The sequence below is a fragment of the Macaca nemestrina genome, chromosome 9 (genome assembly GCF_043159975.1).
Source record: "Macaca nemestrina isolate mMacNem1 chromosome 9, mMacNem.hap1, whole genome shotgun sequence".
NCBI lineage: Eukaryota > Metazoa > Chordata > Mammalia > Primates > Cercopithecidae > Macaca > Macaca nemestrina.
Window position 1 is genome coordinate 32076413 of NC_092133.1, and position 27272 is coordinate 32103684.

Consider the following 27272-nt stretch of genomic DNA (forward strand, 5'->3'; position numbering starts at 1 on the left):
TAAATATCTTTGTAAAATTTTTTTCTTTTGAATTATTTCTTCGTGATATAGTGCTCAAAGAAGAAATGCTGGATCATAAGCTGTCATTTAATGACTTTTGTCTTAACAGAATTCCTTTCTGAAAGACTGTACCAGCTGAATGTGCTGTAAGCAACATGTAACCAAATCCATACTCTTCTATCAAATTAAAGCTAGTGTTAGTTTTTTCTACTTAATAGATATGAGGTGGTACTTTAAAAATTGTTTTAGGCCGGGCGCGGTGGCTCAAGCCTGTAATCCCAGCACTTTGGGAGGCCGAGACGGGCGGATCACGAGGTCAGGAGATCGAGACCATCCTGGCTAACACAATGAAACCCCGTCTCTACTAAAAAAATACAAAAAAAATTAGCCGGGCGTGGTGGCGGCGCCTGTAGTCCCAGCTACTCGGGAGGCTGAGGCAGGAGAATGGCGGGAACCCGGGAGGCGGAGCTTGCAGTGAGCCGAGATCGCGCCACTGCACTCCAGCCTGGGTGACAGAGCGAGACTCCACCTCAAAAAAAAAAAAAAAAAAAAAAAAAATTGTTTTAATGTACATACCTGTAAACTATTCTTGGGGGATGTTTCTTCCAGTGTTTTACCATGTGAACACTGTGACTGTCCTTATCCTCTGTCAGACATGGATGATAGGGTATTGGAGACAGGGTGTTATCTTGAGAGATTTTTATCAGCTCCCTAAAAGTTTTAGAGATAAAACTTATGTCTATAGTGTTAGTTAAAATTTTTCCCCTACTCTGTTGCTTTTAATCTTTTTTCCCTTTATGTAGCATTTCAAATTTAATAGCATTAAACTCAAATACTTTATAATTGATATATTTCTGTTGCTTCAATAGAATAATTTCTTTTATCCCCATTTCAATTGGGAAATTGTCTCTGCTTGTCATTGAAATATGTATATATCTTGTTTTTTTCTAGTTAAAATTTTTTTTTTTTTTTTTTGAGACGGAGTCTCGCTCTGTCGCCTAGGCTGGAGTGCAGTGGCCGGATCTCAGCTCACTGCAAGCTCTGCCTCCCAGGTTCACGCCATTCTCCTGCCTCAGCCTCCCGAGTAGCTGGGACTACAGGCGCCCGCCACCTCGCCCGGCTAGTTTTTTGTATTTTTTAGTAGAGACGGGGTTTCACCGTGTTAGCCAGGATGGTCTCGATCTCCTGACCTCGTGATCCACCCGTCTCGGCCTCCCAAAGTGCTGGGATTACAGGCTTGAGCCACCGCGCCCGGCCCTAGTTAAACTTTTAAATTCACCCTCATATTTTTGGAATTTATTATATTGTGATATGAGATGGCAATCTAAATCAGTTTTTTTCTCTATTGATATTCAACAAGTTTTATCAACAGCATTTATTATTACTATTTTAATGAGTATTTGAATATTACTCAGCCATAAAAAGGAATGACATAATGACTTTTGCAGCAACTTGGATGAAATTGGAGGCCATTATCCTAAATGAAGTAACGCAGGAGTGAAAACCAAATACTGCATGTTCTCACTTATAAGTGGGAGCTAAGGCATGGGTACACACAGGCATACAGAGTGGTGTAATGCACATTGCAGATTCAGAAGGGAGGAAGGTGGGAGGGGGGTGAGTGATAGAAAAATTACCTACTGGGTACAAAACATACGCTCCTCAGGTGACTGGTATACTAAAAGTCCAGACTTCATCATTATACAATTCATCCATGTAACCAAAACCACTTGTACCCCTAAAGCTACTGAAATTAAAAAATTTTTAAAAAAGAAAAAGAAAAATTAGAAAATATGTAAAAACATAAAGGAGAAAATAATAACACCCAAAGTTGACTACCCACAGTTAACTATGGGTGTTTTATTTTATCCTTCCAGTGTTCTTTCTAGCCATGCATATTCTTATTCCCTCTCTCCTTTCTTTCTTTTTTTTTTTTTTTTTTTTTTTTTTTTGAGACGGAGTCTCGCTCTGTCACCCAGGCTGGAGTGCAGTGGCGCGATCTCAGCTCACTGCAAGCTCCGCCTCCCGGGTTTACGCCATTCTCCGGCCTCAGCCTCCCGAGTAGCTGGGACTACAGGCGCCCGCCACCTCGCCCGGCTAGTTTTTTTGTATTTCTTAATAGAGACGGGGTTTCACCGTGTTAGCCAGGATGGTCTCGATCTCCTGACCTCGTGATCCGCCCGTCTCGGCCTCCCAAAGTGCTGGGATTACAGGCTTGAGCCACCGCGCCCGGCCTCTCCTTTCTTTCTAATAAAGTCAACGTGCCATACAAACCTAATAGCACTAATTAAAGTGATTTATTTCCTTAGTTTACAATTTTCTGTTTGTTATCTATTAAATTCATATCAGTTTGGGCCATTTCTTGCTTTCTTTTTTTAAAATCAAAGTCAGTTGCTTATTGCTTATTTCCAAGTGAAAAGAATATACTTCCTAGGAATATACTTTCTAGAAATATAAGAAATATAATTGCTCTTTATCAGCACTTATTGATATGCATAAGGCATTGGGCAAATGAAAACAGTGCCTGGCATATTGTAAGCACATTAAATGTTGGTTAAATAAATTGTAATTGGAATAATGATCCAGAGAGATTTATAACATTCTATATCATTTAAAAATAATATTCAGTTGGCCAGGTGTGGTGGCTCATGCCTATAATCCCAGTACTTTGGGAGGCCAAGGCAAGAGGATTGCTTGAGGCCAGGTGTTGGAGACCAGCCTGGGCAACATGCATATATACTTGTCTACAGTGAATACATAGTTGCCTCTAGAGAGGGAGAGTCTTGGCTAGGGGTTTCGAGAAAGACTCACTTTTGCATTGTTAACCTTTCATACTATCTGTGTGTTTTTTTAAATCCTGTGCATTTATTACCTTATTAACCAAAAATAATTATTCTATACAAATAAATAAATGAAATAACACCAGGAGGCAGAATATTATTTAGCTAAAAATGAATTAGGTATCTTCTCTCTGCCTGCCAAAACCATTCTTTCTAAGCTGTGTCCGTTAGAATCTTGAAAGCCGGACTTGCTTGCTGGCTTTTAGTAAAATGTGGTAAATGTGAAGGTATAAGTAGAGGCTGGAAGAAATGAGTGTAGGCCGGGCGCGGTGGCTCAAGCCTGTAATCCCAGCACTTTGGGAGGCCGAGACGGGTGGATCACGAGGTCAGGAGATCGAGACCATCCTGGGTAACACGGTGAAACCCCGTCTCTACTGAAAAATACAAAAAAAACTAGCCGGGCGAGGTGGCGGGCGCCTGTAGTCCCAGCTACTCCGGAGGCTGAGGCAGGAGAATGGCGTAGACCCGGGAGGCGGAGCTTGCAGTGAGCTGAGATCTGGCCACTGCACTCCAGCCTGGGCTACAGAGCGAGACTCCGTCTCAAAAAAAAAAAAAAAAAAAAAAAGAAATGAGTGTATCTCTCCCTGGCCAGCAAATTTCCAGGCAGACATGGCAGTTATCACTCTGTGTCCCAAGCAGTGTACCTTGTATGGGCAGTGGGGCAAGCTAAGGAGACACAGGAGATATATGGGAGCCTAAAATGGAATTTTCAAATTCTTGCTCATGATTTCAAAATTCTCTTCAAAGGTGTACTCTCTAAGGGGCTTAGATCTCTTCTCACTATTGCCTATTAATCCATCCCCAAACGGTGCCATTCGTGTTGCTTGTGTGCTGTCTTATTGCTGTTAACTCAGCTCACCCAGAAAGTACTGTTGACACTCACCCTCCAATGTTTTGAAGAATTTAAAACTCATAGAAAAGTTGAATGAATTGTACCATGAACACTCATATATGCACCACCTAGGTTCTACAATTAATATTTGGCTGTATTTGCTTTATCATGCATTTCAAAATAAGTTACAGATATCAGTACATTTATCCCTAATGGCTTCAATGTGCATGCATATCATTGACTAGATTATATTAGTTTATGGGTTTTTTTTTTAAGAAAAATATATATACAGTGAATTTATATTTCAGTGAACTGCACAAATCTTGTGTATCATTTGATGTATTTCTTTTCTCTTTTATTTTTTTAGAGAGGGAATCTTATTCTGTTGCCTAGGCTGGAGTGCAGTGGTGGAACTACTGCTCACTGTAACCTAAATTTCCTGGGCTCAAGTGATCCTCCCATCTTGGCCTCCCAAAGTGTTGTGATTACATTTGTGAGCCACCACATCCTGCACATTTGGTCCATTTCTCACAAATGCATATACACTTGTATAACCCAAACCCCCTCAAGACTTAAATATAGAATATTACCTCAGAAAGTTTCCAAATGTTCTTTGCTAGTCAGTCTCCATCCCTACCCTGGTGGTAATAATTGTTCTGATTTTTTTCACCATAGGTTAGTTGTCTCTCTTCTCAAGCTTCATGTAAATGAAATCATACACTACGATCTCTTTTGTGTAAAATTTATTTCATTCAATATAATGTTTCTGTGATTCATCCACATTACAATGTGTACCAGTACTTCTTTCCTTTTTTTGCTGAGTAGTAGTCCATTATATGAACCTACCCTAGTGTGTCTATCCACTTTCCTGTTGATGGATGCCTGGGCTGTTTACCACTTTTGGCTATTACTAAAACTTCTATGAACATTCTTGTGTAAGTGTTTTTGTTTCTCTAAAGTTATTGCTAGTTCATAGAGTACATAATATGTTTAGATTTATAATAAACTGCCAGACCTTTTCCCAAAATGGCTGTACCATTTTGCTTTCCCACCAACAATGTAGGAGAGTTTCTTATTGGTCTTCCAAAAATATATGAACAAATACAGAGAGGACTTCCTCATCAGGGTACAAACTCCTGTCAGATACGCATTCTGTGAATCTTTTCTCCCAGATGACGGCTTGTGTATTAATTTTGGTGAACAGAGGTTTTGGATTTGATGAAGTCTGATTTATTGGATTTTTATTTTCTGTTATTGCTTTCTGTGTCCTAAGAAATCTATGTCTACCTTCGTAGTCAAAGAGATGTTTTCATGTATTTTCTTCTGACAGCTTTATAGTTTTAGATTTTAAGTTTATGACCTGTTTTGAATTACTTTTCCTGTATGGTGTGAGGTAGGGGTCAGGGTTCATTTCATTTTTTTTTTTTTCCCCAATCTGGACGTCCAGTGGTTCCAGGATTGTCATCCATTCTCCATTAGATTGCTTTGGCATCACTGTGGACATTTTTAATAGTTTAAAGGACAGGCTTTTCTCCTTGGCTTTTTTAGTTAGTCAAGTATGGAGAGAGAACAGTTACTCCTTCCTGGTCTCCTAATCTCTTTACTTGTATTCTGGATGCTCCTGAATCCTGACTCAGTAAGCCCATGGAATTTTCTGTGGTTGGCAATAAGTTGTAGTGATTGGATTATTTGTTCTGTCTGGACATAGGATGACCAGTGTCCCAGTGAAGGAACGGGTGAAGGTGTCTCAGAACTGGAGACTGGGGCGCTGCCGAGAGGCGATTCTGCTGAAGTGGAGATGCAGGCAAGTAGCCTCTTGACTTTTTTAAAGCTACTTGGGACATAAAAGCATAATGGAAAGTAAAAAATCTGGTCCTACATAGAGGCTAATGGGGCTATCTTGGGTGGGGTTGCACTGGTGAGCTTTTGAATACCACAAAGGGGGCATCAGAAGGACAACTTTTTTCACATTTAAAGAAGGGAATACAAGAAATGTACATTAACAAATGACTTTTTTTATGATTATAAAGAAATCAATGCTTATTTTAGAAATTTGAAGAAAAAGAAAGTTCTAAAGAAGAAAATAAAACTAACCTGTAACTCCACCACTCAAAGGTAACCTCTGTTAACTTATGCCATCAAAGGAAATAAATGAAATCAAGGTTTCAATTAATCTTATTTTACAAATATTTTTCTTTAAATCTTCTACTCTATGGAGTTACTTCTTCATTCTTGGCTTCCCTGAGTCCTCTCCCCTACTTTATTAAAAGGCAGGGTAGGATCTAAAGGTTTGGATACATATGTTACAGGAGTTAGAGCTTAGAACAAGTATAAGGAAATTTAGAAAATGCCTGTGGCACCGCTAATGCCACCGATTTTTATGCTTCATTGATGCTAAATGATTTCATAGTTATTATTTGACTCCCTACCAAAGAATTGCTCCTTGTTGATTGGTTGCAATGGATAAGGAACATCATGATTCCACATTCTGGAGTGACCTATACTTGTGCTGAAGACACAGGCAGGCCTCTTCATCTGATGAACCTTTCTTGCTTGCTTGTGTCCAGTTTCCACTGGTTTCACTGGCATCAGATGCTGTGAATAATGTGGTATTGGGTAGTGGTTGTGGTGATGGTAAAGAAACTGCAGGAGAGAAAGACGGATTTTTATGATGAAGGACTTTACCCTCTGCTTCCCACATTGCCTTTGGGGCTAGTTTCAAGCAGTTTGGCAAATAAACACACAGAACAGTTACCAGGCTGCCCTGGGATTCTCCACTGTTCACCTGGCATGAACCTGGTTTCTTGTCCTAGGCAAATGGCTGTTTACCAGATGGCTCTAAACACAAAAATTCCCACCCTCTCTGTTTGCTGCCTACTTGAGTGTGCCACACACTCACGCAAGGGGATATTCAAGAGGAATGTGCATAATGAGTGAGAAAGCAGGCATCTGTACACACTCTACACATGTTCCATGTAATATATGCACACACTTGTAAAAACCTCATGAGCAGAAACTCAGTTACTACAAAGTCTAAGCTGCATTTAATGGCCCGTCAAGTCAATTTGCAGAACTTTTCCACATTCCCATGACGCTTGTATTGAGTCTGGGGAAGAAACACAGCCCAGTTTGCTCAGACAGGCTTGGCAATAGGAGATGGTGGCTGTTCTTGGGGATGAATCAGCTGTCCCTGTGCTTTTCTTGGGACCTGGTAACTCCAGGACCCCTATGTAGAATAGGACAGGTGGGATGTCCACCTTGTTAAAGGGACTTAGTTTCCACCAGAGAGCCTAGTATCTGACAGTCTTCTTTCTTCTTAAGGCTCATTCCCTGCCGCAGGACTTGTCTGTGCCTTCTAGCCTTTCTTCCTCCTGTAAGATTGCAGAGGGAATCTTTTTTTTTTTTTTTTTTTTTTTTTTGAGACGGAGTCTCGCTCTGTCACCCAGGCTGGAGTGCAGTGGCCGGATCTCAGCTCACTGCAAGCTCTGCCTCCCGGGTTCACGCCATTCTCCTGCCTCAGCCTCCCGAGTAGCTGGGACTACAGGCGCCTGCCACCTCGCCCGGCTAAGGTTTTGTATTTTTAGTAGAGACGGGGTTTCACTGTGTTACCCAGGATGGTCTCGATCTCCTGACCTCGTGATCCGCCCGTCTCGGCCTCCCAAAGTGCCGGGATTACAGGCTTGAGCCACCGCGCCCGGCCTAGGGAATCTTTAACTATTTGTAGATTTCTCTTATCAGTTGCCTGTGAGAGCTGACTTTCTCTGTAGCCCCTGAACTGTAGCAGAATGCTCTGGGGCTGTGTTTTTCCATTGCCACACTTACCCTCTAATACAGAAATGTAGATATCCCTGTGAGGATCTAGGTATCTAATCAGTACATTAGCATCCTTTCCTAAATAGCTTCATTCCTTTCACTTAAAAATGGCCCCTTAGCTCTAACAGAATAAGGGAATGGGGCTTCCCAGGGTTTATTCTTCTCTTTTCTCCATCATACCTTAACTGATCTATTGTGGAAGAGGTATGTATGGGAATCCTAGAACCTTGAAACTTCCCACTTATACTTCAAATCGATGAGGATGCTGAATGAAAGAAAGTTATTTCACCTGGCTAGAAGATTTCTTTTCTTTTTTCTTTTCTTTCTTTCTTTCTTTCTTTTTTTTTTTTTTGAGACAGAGTCTCCCTCTGTCACCAGGCGCGATCTCGGCTCACTGCAACCTCCGCCTCCCAGGTTCAAGCGATTCTTCTGCCTCAGCCTCCGGAGTAGCTGGGATTACAGGCATGCACCACCATGCCCGGCTAATTTTGTATTTTTAGTAGAGATGGGGTTTCACCATGTTGGTCAGGCTGGTCTCGAACTCCTGACCTCAGGTGATCCACCTGCCTTGGCCTCCCAAAGTGCTAGGATTACAGGTGTGAGCCACTGTGCCCAGCTGAAGATTTCTTTTTGACCCTTCTCACCCCTTGACCATTGAATTTTGTAAGCTCTGCCTACCCATGAGAAGTCCAGGTAGCCAGTAATTGAAATATTAAATATTCTCCAATTAAAAGTGGTATTTAGTTGGTCTTTTAATTTTGAGTCTCTTTTAGAAAGTCCAAGGAAGATTAGATCACCACAAAGTTCAATTACTCTAGTTTTCTGAGGATAGCTGAGGGGTAGGTAATTTTGAAGGAGGATATCAAGTATAGATAATAAGCCTTGTTATCCTTGCTAAGTTAGGGATTGGTCAGACCCTTCAAAGATTGGAGTTGAGTTTTCATACTGTATCTTGATGACTTAAATTTTATTTTCCATCGTTTCAGTCAGATGCCCTGGATGCAGCTAGAGGATGATTCTCTGTACATATCCCAGGCTAATTTCATCCTGGCCTACCAGTTCCGTCCAGATGGTGCCAGCTTGAACCGTCGGCCTCTAGGAGTCTTTGCTGGGCATGATGAGGACGTTTGCCACTTTGTGCTGGCCAACTCGCATATTATCAGTGCAGGAGGGTAAGTGCTGCAGGTTTCTCCTTCCACCCTTTTCCATCTTATTTTTCGGGGACATTCTGCCTGTCTCTGACTTTTCTGTTTTAACTCCAAAGGGACGAGGAGGGAGACGGAGGGTTTTCCATTTAAAGCAGAGAGATTTTATAAAAAGAGTTAATAGGGTTAGCTGGAGAAGGAAAACAGGAAGAGCTTCTAATGAAAAGTGAAGCTGGTTTTGATATTCTCCAGGGGAACATATATTTTGTCTCTCAGCTCTGTTCAGCCCCAGGTGTGCTGAAGAAGTAAAGGTATCTAGAAAGTCAGCACCATACTGGGCTGAATTGCCTATTGCTTAGCAAATTTGGATGTCACTGGAGACTTAGGCTGTTTCTGGAGAGTTGTTCTCTTCCTACCGAAAGAATAATTGGTTCTTGGGGGTCGGCTCCTTATTTCTCTCCTAGAGATGGGAAGATTGGCGTTCATAAGATTCACAGCACCTTCACTGTCAAGTACTCGGCTCATGAACAGGAGGTGAACTGTGTGGATTGCAAAGGAGGCATCATTGTGAGTGGCTCCAGGGACAGGACGGCCAAGGTGAGGTGGTCTCCCCGTTACATACTATTACTCTCTCCTGTCTATAGGGAGTGGGGTGGATAGAGCCCCGAGTCCCAGGATTGGCTGAGAGTATCGGCTGGGGGCGGGGGATAAAACGACACAATAAAGGACTCACTTATGTGCCTCTGGCATGCAGCTTGCCATGCCAGGTGTTGTCCCTGCCAACTGGACTGGGAAAGGAGTGGACAGTGGCTGGGAAGGTTGCCACTCACTTGCAATGTGGCGTGAACTCAAAAACAGAGGACCTGGCAGCCTTTCCTCCCTGAGTTGCGTTTCCTCAAGTTTGTGGGTTGAGTTCTGACCCTAATATTTTATTTTAAAATCTCCCTCCTTATTGCCTGCTCTCTGTTTAGGGAGGTTAATTTTTCACCACCTTGTTTATAAGCAATCAGGCTGATAATTAAAATGTGTTTTCACTGTTTCTCTGGAGAGTGATGTGGTCAGTAAGCAGTAGAGACTATGAGAGAGGGGTGTTGTTTGTTGCATCTTTGCCAAATTGCCCGGTCCACAGATATCCACCAAAGCAAAGCATAAAAGAAAGTGAGGCTGATAAATAGCATGATCCTGACTTCATGGACTCATCCACATCTGGGTCAAATAGGCTCCCACCTGTGAGACAGAGAAGTCTTTCTCCAGGCATGTGCCCAACAGCTGTAGCCAGGGCCTACACGGGCCTGGTCCTTTAGGGTTGCTGTGGGAACTTTGCTGACAATTCAGTTGGTGATGCAGGAGGCCCAATAGTGTCTTGTTACGTGTTTCCTAGCATCTAGGTTCCATAGTACTAACAGGAACAAAATGCTTGCTGGTATGTCAGCAAATGGGCCTCAAAAACACATAGGGAGAGGACTCAGGAGAGGGAAATTGCAATCTTTACTCAGTAACTTCTCTGACTGCATGTACCCTCTGGTGATTACACCTCCATATAGAAATATTGCTATTTTATGTAAAAAGAAGGGCTAAATATGTTCCCTTCTTTTTATGGAAGTTTCTCCTCCCTTTACTATTTTCTGCCTTACTTTGTACTCTGTCAGAGAGAATGCACACCAGCACAGGAAGCTTGAGAAAAATCCAGCATATCTTTTGAACCAACATGGAAACTGAATTTCCTGTCACTTGCTTCCTGTTACCCTACTTTCTACTTACTTCAGGCTTCTGATTGGTCACTGTCCTTGTACCATTCCCTGAAAAGATCCAGACCTAAACGTGTTATACTGCTCAAAAGTCAGTTTGCATAGAAACCTTTTGTGGCATGTGTGACCTAGGTATTCCTGTCTTATTCTAGCCATCTTCCTGTCATGGCTTCAGGCTTCCCCAAGTTCCTCCTTTTCAGTGACACCTCTTTCTTCTATTCTCTGTAGTCTGAAACTCAGAGCAGTATAAAACTAAGCTTTATAACCACAGATAGCAATCTAAGGGTGTGGATTGCTTACCGTTGAAGAATAATAGCAAGTTTATTTGAGGTATTGGGTTAGTTTCATGTTTGAGTACTGGTTTAGCCCTATTTAGTATCTTAGATTTTTTAAAAGATCTAAAATAAATTCTTCCTTCTAAAATTGTCACCACAGTCCATCTTAATCCTTCTGAGGATTTCTTTTAGGTCAGTGACAGAATTCTCTTCTCTGGTCCTGAAAGCTGGTCAGCTGGTTTGCAGCTCCCCTGTGACCTCTCTGCCAACTCTTCTTTCCTGGCTTTCCAGATGCTGGGTTTCCCTCCTTTCTGTTGTTGTCTTTGCATCCAGCCCTTTGTTATCCTGAGCCATTTCTACATTACTGTTATATTCAGTTTGTCTTTTATAACTGAAACGTCATTTCTTTTCAGTGGCATCTGAAATTCTACAGCTGCTTCTCCAGGCTTCTAATACACCTGAACCTTCATAAGAATTTACAGTGATATTTGCCTGTAACCATCTATTTTTGGGGAGTTCCCCAAATATGTACTGTATTTTAGGAAAGAGATTTATTTTATGGGGTAAAGGGAAGTAAAACAATCTCTTTGCAAGACATCTGAGCTAGGGACTGTCCAAAGAACCCTCTTCCTTCCCCTTCCCACAATCTCAGTTTCAGGTTTTCTGTGGCTTAGCTTGGATTGCGTCTCTGGACTTTAGTGGGGCCAGCCCCATCCTGAGATGTGAAAAGATGATAGCTTATGTTCTTAATGAGCCTGGGCTGGTACTAACCATTCCTTCGTTTCCTTCTTTATTTCTCTATTCTTTCTTACGAGTGCCTACTATGTATGAGGCTTGGTACAGAGGCACCTGGGCTCTTCAGAAGTAAGGAAGATACAGCCTCTTACCCTTAGGTTGAGAAGAGATGTGCATACCTGGCCATGGAGCTGATTGGAAGTGGCTAGGACTGTGGAGTATAAAGCTCTAGGGAAAGAGCCAGAAAGTTTAGAAGGTAGAGAGATCAGATCACATCTGGCTTAGAAGGGAAGATTTATTGTAATAAGAACCACCATTATTGTTTGCCTGATACCTACCAAATACTATGCTGCTGTGCTAAATGCCTTATGCGTATCTCCACTTTTCCACACTATAACCCTGAGATAGGCATCATTTCTCATTTGACAGATGAGGAAACGGAAGCTAAGAAGTTACTCCTAAGATCAAAGATAATAAGTAGCAACTAGGGTTCAAATCCAGATTGGTCAGATGCCAAAGCCTATGCATGCTTTTTTCTGCAATTGCAGGCTGCAGGGAATATTTTACCATTTAGGTTTTTCTTTTGTTTTAGGATTATTTTCTTTAGGATAGATTTTCATCAACAAAATTACTGAGTTAAAGGCTGTGATCATTTTAAAAGTCGTGATGCATATCACCAGTCTGCTTTTTATTTTTTTGAGACGGAGTCTGGCTCTGTCGCCCAGGCTGGAGTGCAGTGGCCGGATCTCAGCTCACTGCAAGCTCCGCCTCCCGGGTTTACGCCATTCTCCTGCCTCAGCCTCCCGAGTAGCTGGGACTACAGGCGCCCGCCACCGCGCCCGGCTAGTTTTTTTTGTATTTTTTAGTAGAGACGGGGTTTCACCGTGTTACCCAGGATGGTCTCGATCTCCTGACCTCGTGATCCACCTGCCTCAGCCTCCCAAAGTGCTGGGATTACAGGCTTGAGCCACCGCGCCTGGCCACCAGTCTGCTTTTTAAAAGAACTGTATAAATGTCCACTCTCCGCCGGGCGCGGTGGCTCACACCTGTAATCCCAGCACTTTGGGAGGCTGAGGCAGGTGGATCACGAGGTCAGGAGATTGAGACCATCCTGGCTAACATGGCAAAACCCTGTCTCTACTGAAAATACAAAAAAATTAGCTAGGCTTGGTGGCAGGCGCCTGTAGACCCAGCTACTCGGGATGCTGAGGCAGGACAATGGCATGAACCCAGGAGGTGGAGTTTACAGTGAGCCGAGATTGCGCCACTGCACTTCAGCCTGGGCGACAGAGTAAGACTCTCAAAAAAAAAAAAAAAAAATCTCGAAAAATAAAAATAAAAAGACCACTCCCACTGAATCTTTTCCAGGGTTGGATCTGTTTTGAATTTGGCCATGGAGGGCAAAGATAGGATCAGCGTATTGTTGTCAACTCCTGTCCCTCAGGTGCCAGGATGGAATCTCATGTTTCTGGAGGATAATGTGTTGCTGGGCTAAGCCAGGAGGGCCACTTAAGATCATGCTCAGAATTGGTGGCATGCTTCCTGAGCCGCTCCTGGAGACCAGGAACCTTGTTCTGTGGTTTGCAGAATCTAGGAATCCACCTTCCCTTTCCATGGAGGACATTAGTGAATTCAGGCCTAGGCCTTCCCCATAGATTTTGTAATCAGAATCTTTAGTGTTTCCTCACCCCCAAGAAAGAATCTGCCTCCCAGGGAGTTTGTGTCAGGGAAAAGGCAAAGCTCTCTTTTTAGCTGGGCTGCCTAAAAGAGTACATTGGAAATGTATCTAGTTATTGCCAAAGGGCTATAGAGTCCAAAGAGCAGGCCTGAATCATGGCACTCAGGAAAAGTTGTGGTGTTTACCTTTGTTTTCTGCTCCTCCTCATTTAGGATCTTCTTCTTACGTTTATTTTCTTTTCACTGTGTTGGGAAAAGTAACTCACACAATCATCCCATCCCCCACACCTATCATACACACAAACTCTAAGAAACACTTTCTCCTTTTATAGGGAAGAGTTATCATGTGACCCTAAGAAGCCAGGATCACCCCTACTCCATCACCTACCCTTTACACTCAAGGAATGTTTCCTTTAAAGTTCTTCCATCTAAGGTCCTGCCTGAGTTTTGTATGTTCCCCTTATAGCACTGCTGGGACCTTAAGAGGTCACTGATCCATCTGGCTGCCTCTGGATCCCTCTGTTGCTGCTGTCTTGGGATAGCCCTGTATGTCTGAGGTTTCCTTTCTGTTTGGTTAGAGGCTTATGTCCCTGTGTGTGTCATCTAGGGTAGGGTGAGGTGAGGGGGGAGTCCTGTACTTAATGGGAGATGTCTAAATGCACTGACTGCTGAGAGGGCTCTGTGAGTGTTGATTAGAGTTAAGCCCAGAGTGGCTGCTAATGTACATTCCTGACTGATAGGGACCAGATAATGTGCTCCAAGCAATATTTTTAACCTGTAGGAGATATGGAAGCTTAAAAGAGTTAAGCTTTTCTGCTACTTTTGGTGACACTAGGTGCTAAATTCCCTGCTGACGTGAATAGTTTTGGATCCTGGGCATTATCAACAAACAAACAACAACACACCACCTTCCCACTTAGAAGTCTTTCTTCTTCTTCCATTCTTTCCTTCCCTTGCTCTCCCTGATTCTATTGCTGTCCCCCTATATTGTGCCTTGATCTTCTTCCCTCTCCCTACTTCTCCAAAGTAAAATCTTGGTGAGAGATAGGAGAAAGGAAAATCCACAAATACAGGAAAGCTGTCAAGAGAGGCAAGCCCCACCCACCCACTTCTTCTCAGTCAAGTCTCAGCTGAGGAATGTGGAACTTCTGATTCCCCAATATAAAGTTGGCTGGTAAGTAAGGGCTCTGAGTGGAAGTAAAAGAGGGTGGTTAGGATGGAGAGCTAGGCCCTATCTGTGGGGGTAGGTGAGCCAGAAGCTGCAGGGGCTCCTCTGCTGATACCTGAGCTCTGTGTGTGCAGGGCATAAAGGATTCCCCATTTCTCCACCTCCAACAGTCACCCCTGCCGGAGCACCTCTCCTCCCCACTGATCCCAGGCAATGCCAACGAGAGCATCTCCTCTCCTGTTTCTAGGTGTGGCCTTTGGCCTCAGGCCGGCTGGGGCAGTGCTTACACACCATCCAGACTGAAGACCGAGTCTGGTCCATTGCTATCAGCCCATTACTCAGGTAAGGGAGACATATTTGGATGTAGTTTTGTCCTGTATAATAATGCATTTATTTTACTAGATCAGGTGAGCTAGAAAATCTTCCTGTTGTGTATTCTAGGTTGCTTTGAGTCACTGTCTTGGAGATTTTTTTAATCCTCCAGAGATTTGAGGTGTTTAGGTCACTTCATATATGCGTGGGATTGAAATAACCTTCTAAATGCAAATTTCCTAAGCATCTAACCTCAGAAATGTTAAGGAAAGAGTACTATATGAGAATATAACTAAGAATCCAGCTGTTAACCAGGAGTGTCCCTTCTGGAACAGTTGTCCTCTGGGGTCATTCCTGAAGCAGAGGCCTCTCACCACCCTTGGAAGGTGACAACACCAGCCAACCTGCTCTTACAACTCACATGTCTGCTTTGCTCCCCTTGGAAAATGGCCTCTGGAGTATCCCTTACAGACTTAAGTCATCAGGAGAGGCTTGGGGCCCAGATCCAGCTGGGTCCTCAAACAAAGACATGTATGTGAAGTAGTGACATTGATTATTATAGCAAAACTGTGAAATTTTGATGATGGCTTTACTGTACCGTTTGGCCTGATTGTTACTTCTCTTTTTTTATTATTATTTATTTTATTTTATATTTAGAAATGGGGTGTTTCTTTTTTTTTTTTTTTTTGAGACAGAGTCTTGCTCTGTCACCCAGGCTGGAGTGCAGTGGCACCATCTCGCCTCACTACAAGCTCCGGCTCCTGGGTTCATGCCATTCTCCTGCCTCAGCCTCCCAAGTAGCTGAGACTACAGGCGACTGCCACCACGCCCAGCTAATTTTTCGTATTTTTAATAGAGACAGAGTTTCACCGTGTTAGCCAGGATGGTCTGGATCACCTGACCTCGTGATCCGCCCGCCTCGGCCTCCCAAAGTGCTGGGATTACAGGTGTGAGGCACCGCACCCGGCCCTAGAAATGGGGTGGGTTATTTTTGTTCTTTTTTGTTTGTTTGTTTTTGTTTTGTTTTGTTTTTAGAAATGGGGTGTTTCTATATTGACCAGGCTGGTTTTGAACTCCTGGCCTCAGGTGATCCTCCCATCTTGGCCTCCCAAAGTGCATGAGCCACTGCACCTGGCCCTGACTGTTATGTCTTTAACCTTACCTATGGACAAGTGAGGTTTGCATCCCGAGTTCTGCTTTCAAGGCTCTCTGGAACCGAGACAGAATCCCTCTCCTCCCCTGCAGGGTACATAGATTCTCCTATACCTGTTCTATCACAACATTTTCCTAGGATCTTCGTCCACTTCCTTCACCCTACTCACATGGAAATGTGAAAGCTGTAGGGCTGCCACCCTCCAACACTAGGTTTAAGTCAGTTGCTTATTTTATAAGAGACCTGGTCCTGCCCACTTCGCTTAGGCCCTTCAGCTTCTTTCTCCTCACCCTATGGAGCCTGCACCCCTCCTCCTGCTCTCTTCTACAACTCCCTTTCAGATTTTTTTTCTTTCTAAGAATTAGAGCCGATTAGCCATGTCATTAATTCTTCAATTTGACGGCTGATATAGCAGGACCTGAAACACATTGCTGACCCCAGAGAATGGAGACCCCGTTCCTTAGCATATTGACGATGGGAGAAGTTAATTAAAATTCCACAGAGCAGAGGTGTCGGCTAACCTATAAACCTGTCGCTGTTCAAAACAAATCATTCTAGCAATCGTAGGAAAGAGGGAAGGAAAGACCAGCAGGGAGTGGAGAGGCTAAGTGTGTGGGAGCGGAGAGTGGAAAATGGAGCCATTGAGCTCTGTCTCCTCCTCCGTTTCTTCCTAATGCTGCCCTTTTTAAAGCCAGTTAGCCAGACCTGGGCATCTGTAGGCTGAATAGAAGGAAAGTGCTATAGCCAGTGAGAAGTGACAAGTGTGCTGGTGACTTTGTCTTAATGGTTGCTTGTAGACTTCTGCTGGTTTGGGGAGACTGGAGTGGAGGTGGTGGTAGAGAGACGCTCTCAGGGCTGGAGATGGTCCGTGTGCTTCCTGCATATGGATTGAAGCCAAAGAACACAAACAGGCTCTGCCCTGCATCCCTACCCCACATTTCTCTATTCCAGCCTCCTCTTCTGGAATGTGTTAGGCTACCTCTTAACAGAATAGGGCACAACAACTATTGAAGATGGTGTCAATAAAAGAGGTTGAGGACAGAGTCTGCCCTCATCATTAAGAAGCATTTAAGATTACAGTAAGCTGATTTTGGGTTTTTTAGTCACAACTTGGAGACTGGCTTTGGGGAAGGACCTAGCTTTCTAGCATTACTACTACTATATGACTGCCACTACTAGTAGCAGCTAACATTTAGTAGTCATCTGCTCTGTGCCAGACCCTCTGCTAAGGCTTTGATGTGTCTCATCTTTGGTGAAGACCTAGGCCTTATGTTTTCTTCACATTCATCTTCAGGGTCTTCCTGTCCTCTTCTTGGCCCTGGGATGAATTTTTTTTTTTTTGAGAGAGGTCTCACAGTGTTACCCAGGCTGGTCTTGAACTCCTGGGCTCAAGCCATCTTCCCACCTCAGCCTTGGGATGATTCTTTCACTCTGTCAGCTCCTGACCCACAGTTATTTAAGATGATCTTCCCCTAACTCCAGAAATGAGGTCTTGGGGTCTTTTAAAAAATAGTTTGTGTTTGAGATTCTGTCTTTACACTAGATGACCAGAGTGTATGCCGGTGTTATCTCTGCCTCTTTTTCTCTTACCCAAAGAATATACTGGGAATAGGGTCTTTTGACCTCATTATTAGATCCATTTCTTCTCAATGTGACCGTGAATTTGAACCTTTCAATAAACTCATTCATTTTCTCAGTCTTGAGAGACACTGCCTCCCAGCCTCAGGGTCTGTTCTTTAAAGCAGTCTGGGAGATGAGTTCTGCTTTGCCTTCAACTAGCAGTGTGGCCTCAGACAAGTCATTCCCACTCCCAGCCTCAGTTTCCTTATATTAAATATGAACACTCTTTCCTTTATAGACCTTATTAGATTATTGTGAAGATGACCTGAAATAATTTATATGAAAATATTAATACTCTGAAAAGCTAAAAGGGCTGTAATATATATGTGTTATGCATATTGAGATAGGGTTTCACTTTATCACCCAGGCTGGTTATGAACTCCTGGCCTCAAGTGATCCTCAAAAAGGGCTATAATGTAATGTCAACCAGAATCCTTTCTTGCCTGGTTTAGCATTTGCTTAGTGGCTTCAACTGCTGTCAAGTCTCTACCTTTTTCCTGGGCTCCTCCTGGCCCCAGGGATTTTCCCTGCTCTTTTGCAGTCTTATTGAGGTGGGGACTCAGTAGGAATCTCTCTTCCCCCTGTAGCATTCCTGCCCTCAATGACCACCTTCAGTTCCCCTCCCTGCCACCATTCCTGTTGAGTATGGTTGTCAGCGTCACTAATGTGATAGACCCTGGACTCCTCATAGAGAATATGAAGGGATGTGGCAGCCAGTGTACTGGCCCTAGGGCAAGTACTCCTGGTTTACCTGCCAATTTCTCAGCCCTTTGTTGCTCCCTTATGCAGTTAGGAGGAACCTGGACAGTTAGGAGACCTAGCACAGCTCTTTTCTCAATTTATCTCTTTCTTCTATTTAAAATAATTTATCAGACATATTAATCTTATTTATCTTTGATGCTGGGACTTTTCTACCTTCTCTTCTTTTGTATGTACTCAGGCACTTGTATGAAACATGAAACCTCAATCCAGAGGCTTAATTTGAGGTCCTCACAACTGAGAGAAAGCAGGTATCTGTTCTGTGTTCAAATGTCTTCTTTCCTTTCTTCCTTTACTTTGAGTTCTTAATTTGTAAAGAGTCATGGAGGATGGTATTTAATACTGGTTATGTGCTTAGAGCCATGTGTAGATAGTCAAAAAACAGAGAAGGAGAACCAGCAGGCTCCAAAGGAAAGTGGTAGGCAAGGACCTTTTCTTCTGCCTCCCACATACCCTCCTACCCATCTTATTGTTCAACACCAGTAATCCTGTTTTTAAGATTCATGACTTAGAAAAGAAACCCTTCTTCTGTAGAGGAGGTCTCACCTGGAGTTGCTGGATGATTGATAGAAGGACAGGTTAAGATGACCCAGGAATGAGATGCTGGAGGCATGCCTGGGGTGGAGGGGCATATGTCTGAGTATAATTTTGGGGCAGGAATACCTTCAGCTCACAGGCCTCAGAGATACAACCTCCTGAGGTCACATGGAATTCTGAGCAACTTCCCATGAGTAACACAGAAAAGCAGACTCTTTTTTTTTTGGAGACAGGATCTTGCCTGGAGTACAGTGGCACAATTATAGTTCACTGCGGCCTTGAACTGTTGGGCTCAAGTGATCCTCCCACATTGGCCTTCTGAAGTGCTGAGATTACAGGTGTGAAAAGCTATGCCTGGCCAAAAAGCAGATTTTTAAAAATGTGTAATATGTTTTATTGCCATTTAAAAATTATTTCCAGCTGAATGCAGTAAATACTAAAGTATGAGGAAATGTAGAAATATTAAACACTTAACTTCATTCCCTTTGACTTTCCATCTCTTCCCTTCTTACCCTTTCACCTCACTCCTTGTGTATTTACTGAACACTTGATACGTGGCAGCTTCCCCAAGGATCTTATTCAGTGGTGGGGATACGATAGGCACATGGCTGTAATGATTACCAGATTATACTAAGTGCCTTAACCTAGGCTGTCCTTGGTTGGGGAGGAAGGGGGAGTGTCATTTTCTTTTGGGGAAAGGCAAAAACTGAGGCCCAGGGAAGATCAATGCAGGGCCACATGTGGAATGGGGCAGAAGAGGCAGTAGTTTGTACCCAGGTCCCTAGCCTGTTCCCATGTCCTGCGTGCTGAGGGACAAGCAGGCCTTTGATCACTGCTGTGCCTTATTCACCAGCATCTTGGATGGTAGCTGTGGCCCATAAAAGGCTCTGTGGGGACCTGTGAACATTCTCTTTTCCTGGAGGCCAGAGTTGAGACAGGGAGGGGTGGGAGAAGCAGCATATGATTGAGGCTTAGGCTCACTCAGGTAGCTGTGAATGCTTGCACCATTCCAGGAGTGTGAATGCACACAGATCTTCAGCTTTCAGGGCCCCCTCCAAGCCAGTCATGGGAGGCAGGTGGTGAAGTGAACCTGTAGACCTACCTATCCTGTTTGCCTGGGAGGGGAAGGGAGAGGAGCCCACAGCTCCTCGTCCCTCTGCATACACCATATTTATTGCCCTCCAAGAAAAAAAAAGTGCTCAGCAGAACCCTTTCCCCATCTCCAAAGGACACTTGCTATCGTGTGAGTGAGTGTGGTCAGGAAGACTTCCCATGACACTTGGGTTTTAATCCCTTCTCTCCCACTTCTGTCATTAGGGAAATATATGAGTGGTATAGGTGTAGAAACTTGACTTAGCTGTGTTATTAAATATACAATATAATTTTGTGTAACTTTGCTCACTGTGGTGGCCTGTTTGTTTTTGGGGGGATTAGTCCAAGTCTGCATGAAATGTACCGATTCAAATTTGTAAAGTGAGTTGCAGCCTCTGGGGGGTTTTGATGGAGGAGCTGCCCCTTCTTGCTTCATTTCTCCCAGAGGTGAGGGAGAGTCTGGAAGGAAAGCAATCACTGTGTACTGTTCGGTAAGGGGGTGGGTTTTGGGGAAAGGAGGGTGTTTGTTCCCAGTAGCTACAGGGTTTACTGTGTGCTGTGTGTGTGGTAGATGCATATTCAGCGGCCTGTTGAAATACATCTTTCTTTAGTGAAAAGTAATTGCATCTGGAGTTTTCTCTGACAGAGAGGTTTGAAAGATTGCAAAAAGAGGTAGCCAACTTGCAGTTCAGATTCTTTCAGTTGCCAGTGGTGCAGCAGTCCTTTAGCCCTGGACTTTATAACTCACTAAGTGCTTCTAGGGGAGGAAGAATCAAAAGTAAAGATTGTGCCTCTGAGTTTTTCTTTTTCTGGCTGGCTGTGGACAGCTGGGTGTAAAGGGGATGCCTGACCTTGATAACTTGAGGAAAGACTCAGGTGGATGACTGTAGTGCTCTGCATTGTAGCTGGTCCTCCTGATGGCATGGACTGTAGCTGACTTGGGGACCTCTCTCTTCTCCTTTCCTGGGGTCAGGGGCAGAGGGGGTAGTTTCTTCTGGGTCTTGTCTAGGGAAAGAAGACCTGAAGAGCTAGTCAAAGAGTGGCTTGGTGTCCCCCTTTGCGAAACTGCAGAGTAGAGGAGGGAGCTTCCTGCCTGTGGTGCCCTGGATGAGAGAATCGCAGGGACAAAGACACCATGGAGGGCCCAGGGCTGGCGTGGCTGGAAGGGGCATCATGACACCCGGAGAAAGATGGAAGCTGCAGGTAATTCTAGGTGGGTCCACTGGTTCAACTGGCAGCGAGCTAAAATTGGAAAGGGATCAGTGTGGGGATGTCATTGATTTGGAGTTAAGTCCTGCTAAATCTCAGTACAGTGCCCTCCACCCTGGAGTTGATTGCGCGTGCATATCCAAGCCTCTCAGACAGTCATACCCATCAGTAGCAAGGAACAAATACCACAGGGGTGGGTTTCAATTCCTCAAGACCCTGGATTTCTGCCATTACCCAGGGCAGGATAGGCACAGGGAGGCTCATGTGCTGAGCTGCTGGCCTGAGACCAGCACTCTCCCAGCCCTGACTGGCCCAGAACCCATTTGTGGGAGCTCCTTCCTTGGCCAGCATGACTGGCCCACTTGTCAAGAGCTGACTTAAATGAAACCCTACAAGTAGAAACAGAGGCTGCTGCAGACTGCTGAATACTGTGGATACAGAGTTGATGTGTCCAGACTTGGCTCCCTGCTAACAGGGATGCATTTCTATCTCTCCGTCTAGTGTTTAAATTCTCTTTCTCCATCTCTCTCTGTCTCTCTTTCTGTCTCCCTTCCTCCTCAACACCCACCTTCCTCTCTCTGTCTCTCTCTCTTCAGATTCTGCTTAAGCATTACCATGTTCTGGTCACTAGAGAGACAACAGTGAACTAGACAGCATAGTCTGATGGGAGAGACCGACAAGTAAAATAGGTAGTAGAGTGTGGTAAGTTCTCAGATGAGGTTGAGACAGGGCCAGGGCCTTGGGAGCATGCTGGACGGATCAGTCATCTTTCTCTTCCTCCCACTGCCTACACCTCCCAGCTCCAGTCCCTACCTGCACTACTCTTTCTTCCACTCTGCTCATCAGGAAGGGAAAAGGGAATTTTCCTGCTTTAGCTGCTGCTGACTTTTCTGGGTTGTGTGTACAACGTGCCTGTGTTTTTCCGCCTTTGATCACCGTTCTGCCAACAGATAATTTAGCAATCACATCCCAAGGTGGAAGCATGGAGTTAATGTTAAAATTAGTTTTCTTTTTTTTCTCTCTTTAAATTTCAGTGGGTGATGAGGCAGAGAGGGAGGCGGGAGGGTGAAGGGGAGCCATAAATTCTGTGGCTGGTGTAGCTGTTCTCTGAGCAGCCGGGAAGCCTCTGATGTCTCCACAGCACTTTCATTAACATTTAAATTAAGGGTTTGTTTTTCAGTCTGTTTTATAGGCAGGGACCTTTCATGGCCTGTCACATGCAGCACCCCCCCACCCCTTCCCAAGCAAGTGTGTAATTGTAGCCACTGCTGTATCCTAACTCTGGGTTGCAGTCGGAGGTTCAAAGGGAATTCCGGGAGCTGGAGTTTTGGAGGTACAAGATATAATAGTCAGGATGTGGGTGTTACTCCTCAAATGAAGGTGCTGTGTAGGAGCTCTTTCTCCTCTTACCTGTGCTTTCTCAGCTCTTCGAGGGACACACACTTCAATCTGATTCTGACCCCTCCTGCCCTTCCTTCCTTTGGGCCATGGGGCAGGTGGGAAAGTGTGCAGTCCATTCAAGTGATTTCTCCTTATATTGCAAGTTAGGGCCGGGGACAGACTATTCTAAGATATAGATTTCCATGTTTATCTTCCTCCCATTGATTATTATTATTATATTTTAGCCTCACAAATACTTCCTCCTACTCCACTGATTCTTGGAGAAGTAATAAAATAAATGGGATTATGATCTGAGAAGAATTTGTAATTACAGTAGGGTCCTTTGGTCCTAAAAAGTATATTCTAACATGGATATGCATATGCATGCCATACTTAGTCACTAGCTCTTTATGTACCTTGTTGGAAATAGCTTACTGATTTAGAAGATAATTTGACGAAGCTATTCTCCCAGATCTATGCATTCAAAAGAAACTCTACTACAACCTCAAGTTTCTGAGCTTCCTTTCACGCAGAAATATCTGGCAGCATTTGGGGAGATTTTGAAAAGACATCCCTGCTCTGGTCTCCTTCCCATCAGCACCCTGTTGATGTGTAGATGACAAGAATGTGTACTAAACACACATGAAGCATCTCATTACTTCATAACCTCAGAGGGCTTAGTTTTCCCACCGCTGGTCTCTAGTTAGCTTTCTTCTCTGGACAGTGAAGAGAGAAGCATTGGGACCTTTCTCTCTTTCTGTCCAGAGGCTGAGAGTTTCCTTTCCCTTGGAGCCTGGACTTGACTGCACGAGTCACTACATCTTTCCTCCTTCCTCCACTAAGCCACTCAAACCATCCATGACTTATCTGCGGGGTTCAAGATGGCTGAGTGTTTTTGCCCTTCTGTGCCAGGTAACCTTGTGAACAGGTGGACACCCTCATGCCCTGGGGTCTTGACCAAGGGGAGTGAGGGAGGTACTGGGGCAACCCCTCTGCAGGTGCTGCTTGGGCTCAGATTGCAGGCTAGTATCCAGGCCCCTCCTGGTGGTGATTAATCTGGGACACGGGCCGACAGAGGCCCAGCCAGGGCTGCTTTGGTCCCTCACTGTGAAGACCTTTGGCTTGGAGACTGAACTGATCTCTATAGCCTGCTTCGGCTTGGGGTTTGATCTGTCAAGGCTAAAGAGGAACCTGATGGTAGAGCGGAAACTTGTAGCCCTGTCTGACTTATGGCACTGATCCGTTCCAGTGGCCTTGTCATGATAATGCTCATATATTTAAGAAGATTTCCCCACCTGTTAGCTGTAACACTCAGATCAGTCAAAAGAGGGATCTTCATGAAAAATCTGTGTTTTTAGTTTTTTGAGCCAATGGAGCTTACCCTTGTAAGTAGACTAGGGGCTGGGTAGGGGTTTCTAATGAGAATGAGTAAAAAAGGCAATAATGAGGTTGTGGCTGGATTAGCAGAATGTATGTTTTTGTGTGGAGGGGGCTCATATCAGAGGTAGAAGGATCACCCCATCGTCCTGCAATTAGGCAGCTCTCAGACCACTTGGAGCACATTTCAGTATTTCAGATTTCAGTATTTAGATTCAAGTCTTACCTTCCTCATTTTCTTTTTCATTTCAAACCATTCTCCCACCGCCGCCCAGACAGAGTCTTGCTCTGTTGCCCAGGCTGGAGTGCAGTGGTGCAATCTCGGCTCACTGCAACTTCCGCCTCCTGTGTTCAAGCAATTCTCCTGCCTCAGCCTCCCAAGTAGCTGAGATTACAGGCTCATGCCACCACATCAGGCTAATTTTTGTATTTTTAGTAGAGATGGGGTTTCACCGTGTTGGCCAGGCTGGTCTCGAACTCCTGACCTTGTGATCCACCTGCCTCGGCCTCCCAAAGTGCTGGGATTACAGGTGTGAGCCACCATGCCTGGCCTCAAACCATTTTTTTTTTTTAAATGGGCCTCCCTCTCCCTTTCTATTTACCAGAGTCCTGGTCCCCAGGACTTCCAGGCAGCAGTACATGGTGCCAGCTATATTTCTTCTCTGAGTTCAGGACAATCACACGTGGCTCCACTTGATAATGGGCTTAAGGCTCAAGAATAGGAATTCTGTTGCCCATGACAGTTTCTCTGAATCAGTGAGTCTTAGTGAGTTTCATCATTACCATAGTTCCATTTGGCAGTTAGAAGCTTGGAATTAAGAGCTAGGACATTTTCCTCATACCATGGAGAAAGAGAATAGGCACCATGTTGTACACCAGTAGAATATGTTGACACTGTTGATGTGGGAAGCTGACTGTAGAGACTCTATGAATCATAAAGGTGGTGTTGATTCTGAATTTTGCTTTGCTGACTAGAATTTTACACATGATGACAATAAAGAATACATTTATGCATCAGCAGACCAATAAATATTTTTGGCTGTTCCTTCAGACCAGTACTAAAAGGTCTCTGACTATGGATTGGACATCTGCTAATCCCTGTGCCTCTCTAGCAGTTTCTTTTTTTTTTTTTTTATTTTTTTTCTTTTTTTTTTTTTGAGACGGAGTCTCGCTCTGTCGCCCAGGCTGGAGTGCAGTGGCCGGATCTCAGCTCACTGCAAGCTCCGCCTCCCGGGTTTACGCCATTCTCCTGCCTCAGCCTCCCGAGTAGCTGGGACTACAGGCGCCCGCCACCTCGCCCGGCTAGTTTTTTGTATTTTTTAGTAGAGACGGGGTTTCACCGTGTTAGCCAGGATGGTCTCGATCTCCTGACCTCGCGATCCGCCCGTCTCGGCCTCCCAAAGTGCTGGGATTACAGGCTTGAGCCACCGTGCCTGGCTCTAGCAGTTTCTTGAACAAGACTCTTTAGAAGTTTCAGATAGTGAGCTTTTTTTTTTTTTTTTTTTTGAGACGGAGTCTCGCTCTGTTGCCCAGGCTGGAGTGCAGTGGCATGATCGTGAGCTCAGCTCACTGCAACTTCCACCTCCCGGGTTCAAGCAATTCTCCTGCCTCAGCCTCCTGAGCAGCTGGTACTACAGGCAAGCATCACCACGCCCAGCTAATTTTTGTATTTTTTTTTTTTTTTTGAGACGGAGTTTCCTCTGTCGCCCAGGCTGGAGTGCAGTGGCGCGATCTCGGCTCACTGCAAGCTCTGCCTCCCGGGTTCACGCCATTCTCCTGCCTCAGCCTCCTGAGTAGCTGGGACTACAGGCGCCCACCACTATGCCCGGCTAATTTTTTGTATTTTTAGTAGAAATGGGGTTTCACCATGTTAGCCAGGATGGTCTTGATCTCCTGACCTCGTGATCTGCCCTTCTCAGCCTCCCAAAGTGCTGGGATTACAGGTGTGAGCCACCGCGCCAGGCCGGATAATTTTTGTATTTTTAATAGAGATGGGGTTTCACCATGTTGGCCAGGCTAGTTTTGAGCTCCTGACCTCAGGTGATCCATCTGCCTTGGCCTCCCAAACTGTTAGGATTACAGGCGTGAGCCACTGCGCCTGGCCAGATAGTGAGCTTTTGGAAGCAGGGGTTTTATTTCCTGTCTCATATAAGAGTTATGTGCTTATGTGCCTCAGACGAAACCCCTATGCCTCTGGGATGTCCTAGTAAGATGATTACCCAAGACCCTTGCCTCATTTCCAAGCTTGTTCTTACTCCTGTCTTGGGCCAGGACATTTCCCACAGGGAGTAGTGGGTAACATGGTCTGTGGGACCCTGTCATATAGGCTTGGCTCAGGCCTATCTGAGGTGCTGACAAGGGCGGGAGGATTGGAGGGAGGAGGGAAGTGACTATGTGCACGCAGAAGCCATGGTAATTGCAAAGGGAATATTAGTCCAGGAGCTGCTGGCCCAGGAAATTGCTTTCTGTAGAAGCTTTCCTTTTCATGGTTTGTAATGCAAATTGAAAACATAAATGGGCACAGAAAAGTGTAGCGGGGACAGGTGGGGTGCCAGTTGGGATGTGATAACATCCAAAATCTTCAGCAGGGTCTTAATTTGCAGAAGAGAATTTCAAGGAACAAGAGAGAACCTTATAAGAGATTAAAATAATGTTAGAGCACGTTTTGCTGTGACCTCCTCACCCCCATCTTTTCCGTGTACTTGTGTTCAGGCTTGTCTCTGGGCCTGCTCAGCTTGCCCTGCTGCCTCTTCCTCTGCTCTTTCCTGCAGCAAAGCCATAATCCAGCTTTTAGAACAATGGCCATGGTAGTCATGGTATAGTATTTTGGTTTTCACAGCAGGCTGGGAAACAGTAGCCCCATCCAAAGTCAGTGCACTTTAGAAAATGTCCACAATGGTCCTGGGGACTGGAGCCTCCATATGTGGGCTAAAGAACATGTCTCTTGAAGGCAGCAGCTTGTCTGCTTTGAGAAGGTGTTAAAGCCAAGGCTGCTCATTTTATGTGTTCTCTCTTAAGATCAGCGGGTAGGCTTGATGAAGTAGAATGTGAGGCCAGTGGGCCTTTTTCCTCTCTGGATTTCCCATACCTCTAGATAGGTGTGACTTTCTGGTTCCAGGCTGGAGACACGTCTGTGTTGCCTCTGGGTGCTTTGGGGATACTGGCCAATAGGATAAGCATGGGGTGGCCACCACTTTGATTATGTTGGCAGAGGAAGTGTTCAGGTGAGAAGCTTCAGACTGGTTTCTTTCTAGCTGCTGAGCTAGACAAGAAGACACAAAAAGAGGCCAAAAGGCAGTGTGGAGGGTGAGCTTTTCCAGAGTAAATATACCCAAGTTGTAGAGAATACTACGGAACTATGGCCGCTTCTTTGCTTCCTTTGTGTGGGCCTTCAGTGCGCAGGTGACATGCACTGGCTGAAGAAAAAGCTGAGATGTGTGGGGTAAAGTGAAATGTACCCTTTCTGCCTGTCACCACCGTGAGTGTTCCTTCCTCGCTTCTTCATTGATTGGGGAATTTTGAAAGAGAAATTAGCTCGAATCTTGCCCTAGGTCCGAGCTGTGGTGCCTGATCAGAACCTGAGTCTCAGGAGCAGTCTCC

The 27272-nt window shown here is 44.7% G+C and overlaps 1 protein-coding gene across 2 annotated transcripts in view; it reads left to right on the forward strand.

Annotated features, from left to right (window-relative positions):
* Nucleotides 1-27272, forward strand: part of LOC105478367 (F-box and WD repeat domain containing 4) — an 88081-nt gene that overhangs the window by 13673 nt on the left and 47136 nt on the right. For both annotated transcript variants that reach the window (XM_071069240.1, XM_071069241.1), the window contains exons 2-5: nt 5381-5480; nt 8476-8657; nt 9095-9227; nt 14481-14575. In XM_071069240.1, the coding sequence (XP_070925341.1) occupies nt 5381-5480; nt 8476-8657; nt 9095-9227; nt 14481-14575 (510 nt within the window). The remainder of the gene's footprint in view (nt 1-5380; nt 5481-8475; nt 8658-9094; nt 9228-14480; nt 14576-27272) is intronic.